At 40.7% G+C, this 3296-nt stretch overlaps 1 protein-coding gene across 1 annotated transcript in view; it reads left to right on the plus strand.

Moving 5' to 3' along the window:
* TARBP1 (TAR (HIV-1) RNA binding protein 1) overlaps positions 1 to 3296 on the plus strand; it is a 97792-nt gene that overhangs the window by 92666 nt on the left and 1830 nt on the right. The window contains exon 31 of the mRNA XM_019548618.1: positions 1230 to 1366. Coding sequence (XP_019404163.1) covers positions 1230 to 1366 — 137 coding nt within the window. The remainder of the gene's footprint in view (positions 1 to 1229; positions 1367 to 3296) is intronic.

A 3296-nucleotide genomic window follows, 5' to 3' on the forward strand; every position in this document is an offset into this window, starting at 1 on the left:
TCAAGAGTAAATTGGATGCTTATCTTGCAGGGATCCTATGACCCCAGCTGACTTCCTGCCCTTTGGGCAGGGGGCTGGACTTGATGATCTCCCGAGGTCCCTTCCAGCCCTAATGTCTATGAAATCTATGAAATGTTGCCCACATGGATTGCAAGCATAGTGCATGCGTCTCTTGTTCACAAAATCAGATCCTTTGTTTCACAGTGTCCATTGGGACTGCATTTGGTAGTCCTAGGTGCCACTGCTGCTCCAAATCTTACCCAAGGCAGAGCATGCTTGACTGACAGAATCCTAGATGCATAGGACTTCACTTCCTGTTTGCCTTCATTGCAAATGTGAAATTCATGGCGACAATATATCTAACCACAGTTACTGGAGAGGACCCATAGGGTGCCTTACACAGAGCTAAAGGGAAAAAGCCAGATTTTCACAGCATCAGAGGACCTCAGAAAATTGGGCATCTAGCCTCAAGTTAAACATCCAGAATCAGTAGCCGCTTCTGAAAATGAACCCATTTCCTCTTTCCTTTCCTTGTCTGTAAGTTATGTTCTCTCAGACATGTTGTGAGAGTAGATTCATTAATGTTTTAGCAGTGGTGATGGACAAGGGGTTTTAGAGATGCAAAGGAAGAAGTGAGACTATAGTCAGGAAAAGTCTGGGAATCCAATAAAGGAATCAGATGATTCCAGAAAGGAATTGAAGATTACTATCCTGCATGATAAGGATTGTCAGAGATTGGGAGCAGAGGATTAGGGGTGTCAGAGATTGGGAGCAGTGCCTTGGAAAAAAAGTAGAAGTCCAGATTATTGTGTGTTTAGCTCAAGTTTGTATTTAAAACTCCTGCAGAAAAGCCTTATTAGTCCATGGTGTTGTCCAGGACATCTGATAGATTGCAACTCTGCAAGTTACTGCATTTGGTAGTGGCTTCTGCTAACAGCACTCATGGGTTGAAAGCTATGTCAACAGAGAGAAGGCTTTGCGAACCTATGGGCTGTACATCAAACGGCTGCAGTTATTTTCTGGATATCACAGTCCAAAATGTAGGCAATATAAAATCTCCTAAGTATTTTTAAATGAAAATGTCTTCATACATCTAGAAACTAGGATACACTTTGGAAGTAAAATATACAGATAGATCAGTAAAAAGTCTGAGTTTTTTGGGTGATAGTTTTGTAGGTTTACGAAGTATCTAAGTGTTTTTATACTTTTCCCCTCTTTTTAATGTGCAGGTGAAACCATCTCAGCTTGTAGACTATTTACAGCAGAAAAAATTGGAAGGCTACACTATCATAGGGGTGGAGCAGACAGCCAAAAGTTCTGACCTGACAGAATATTGCTTTCCAGAGAAATCCTTGTTATTGCTGGGGTAAGTTACAATCAGCCTCTACATGAGAAAAGAAGCTATTGATTGATTTGGCATAATACCTAACCCTTCCTGGTGGGTAGAATAATTTGTAGAATAATTTGAAAACTAGTCATGTTGGCAAATGTGAGGATTAGGAAAGATGCTCTGTTTTAGATTGTAGGCGCACCTTTTTGCTGGCGCATGTTTACCCCAGTGTCATTTGACTTTATGGCAAAAGTAGAGTGGACACATGACTTGTACACTGGGGTTAGTCACTCTGGTCCACCAAAAAATGCAGTAACTTTACGGAGTGAGTTATACTGGTGTAAGTGTCATGTTTACAGCAGTAGGCAGTTTTATCCCAGAGTAGCTATTTGCCCATTGCACACAAGCTACTACTTACTCCCCTTCTACTGAGTGGCAAGGTATTAAAAACTATGGAGCAATAGCTTTCTTGAGGAAACTGGTCATGTTTCTGCTTTGGACACTAGTTTAATTTTAATCTGGACTAAAACCAAGATAAATTACCCTGGTATGTAAATAGTGTGCCTGGCCCAACTGATTTTCTTACCTTGCCTAGTGGCTAGGGTGCTAGGGGAGATGGACTTGATTTCTAGGTCTGTTGCTGGCCCTTTTGGACATCTTGTACAAGTCACTTTTCCCCGTGCCTCAGTTTTCCTGTCTGTAAAATGGGGAAATGATAGTGAACCCCCTTTGAGGTCTACAGATGAAAAGTGCTGTACGGGCTGCATATGCTTATTAGTATAAAGACTGGCAACATTAAACTATGGATCAGTGTTTGCCATTAAAAAAGTAAAAGGATTGCTGTCTCTCTTCTTACCACAAAGCATTGTGGCACAACGACCATCTTCCTTGTTCGGAGATATGCTGAATGGGACTTTCAAAGTTGAATGATATTAGTTCCCTTTGCACCACTACAGGGTTTGCTTCAGATGGAAGAGTTCTACTCATCTCTCAGAAACTGAGTATACTGTTTACTTAGATCAGTGGTTTTCAACCTTTTTGTATTTGTGGACCCCTAAAAAATTTCAAAGGGAGATGCCACCCCAATTCAAAGGGAATTGTAAGTGTGGGAATTCACATACTTTTGGTTGGTAGTAATCTTCTTTTGCAGACCCTGCAGATGTAGTTGGTGGACCCTCAGGGGTCCACAGACCACAGATTGGAAATCACTAATTTAGAGCATCTCAGCTATTACTTGGCCAGGGAGCTAAAGAGACGTTCAGTGGATCTTTTGGCATGCCAATGTAGTGTGATAAAACTCATAACTCTTTTGTAATAATTCACCAGTCCCTTGTTCCCTTTGTTTCCCTTCACATCGTAGTTTTGTTACGCACTTCATATTACCTGTTTGTCTTCTGAATACCTATATGTCATTTTCAGTGAACTCATTCTGAAAGGTACAGCTTGCATAAGCGCTGTTTAAGGATGTGCACTGGAAATGGCAGGATTTGATTTGAATAAAATTGGTAATATAATTTAGGATATCCAGGGATAGCGGAATGGTTGAACATCTTGTATCTGTCTTATCCCTAGTAATATAGGAAGCTTTGCTGTGAAAAAAAAATTGCTTTTGTGGCAAAAATATATGTATTAAAACTTCTCGTTTGCTGCTCTTTTCATTTTTGTATTGAGATCATCAGTAATTACTATATGTGAAGTAAATATCAGTTGGCCAGGTAAACTTCACAAATATGGATGGAGCTGGCAGCCACTACAGTGTTTTCTGAGTGGCTTTTGCTACTGAAGTTATATTTTTGTCTTTGATATTCTGGAGCATTCAGTTTCCTTAGAGTAGCAATTTCATATTTTCATAGATTCTAGGGTCGGAAGGGACCTGAGCAGATCATCTAGTCCGACCCCCTGCCATGGCAGGAAAGAGTACTGGGGTCAAAGGAAGTTGGTTCCAGATCCTAGCCACCCTGACACT

This window comes from Crocodylus porosus, unplaced genomic scaffold (genome assembly GCF_001723895.1).
Source record: "Crocodylus porosus isolate Cpor-Errol unplaced genomic scaffold, CroPor_comp1, whole genome shotgun sequence".
Lineage (NCBI taxonomy): Eukaryota > Metazoa > Chordata > Crocodylia > Crocodylidae > Crocodylus > Crocodylus porosus.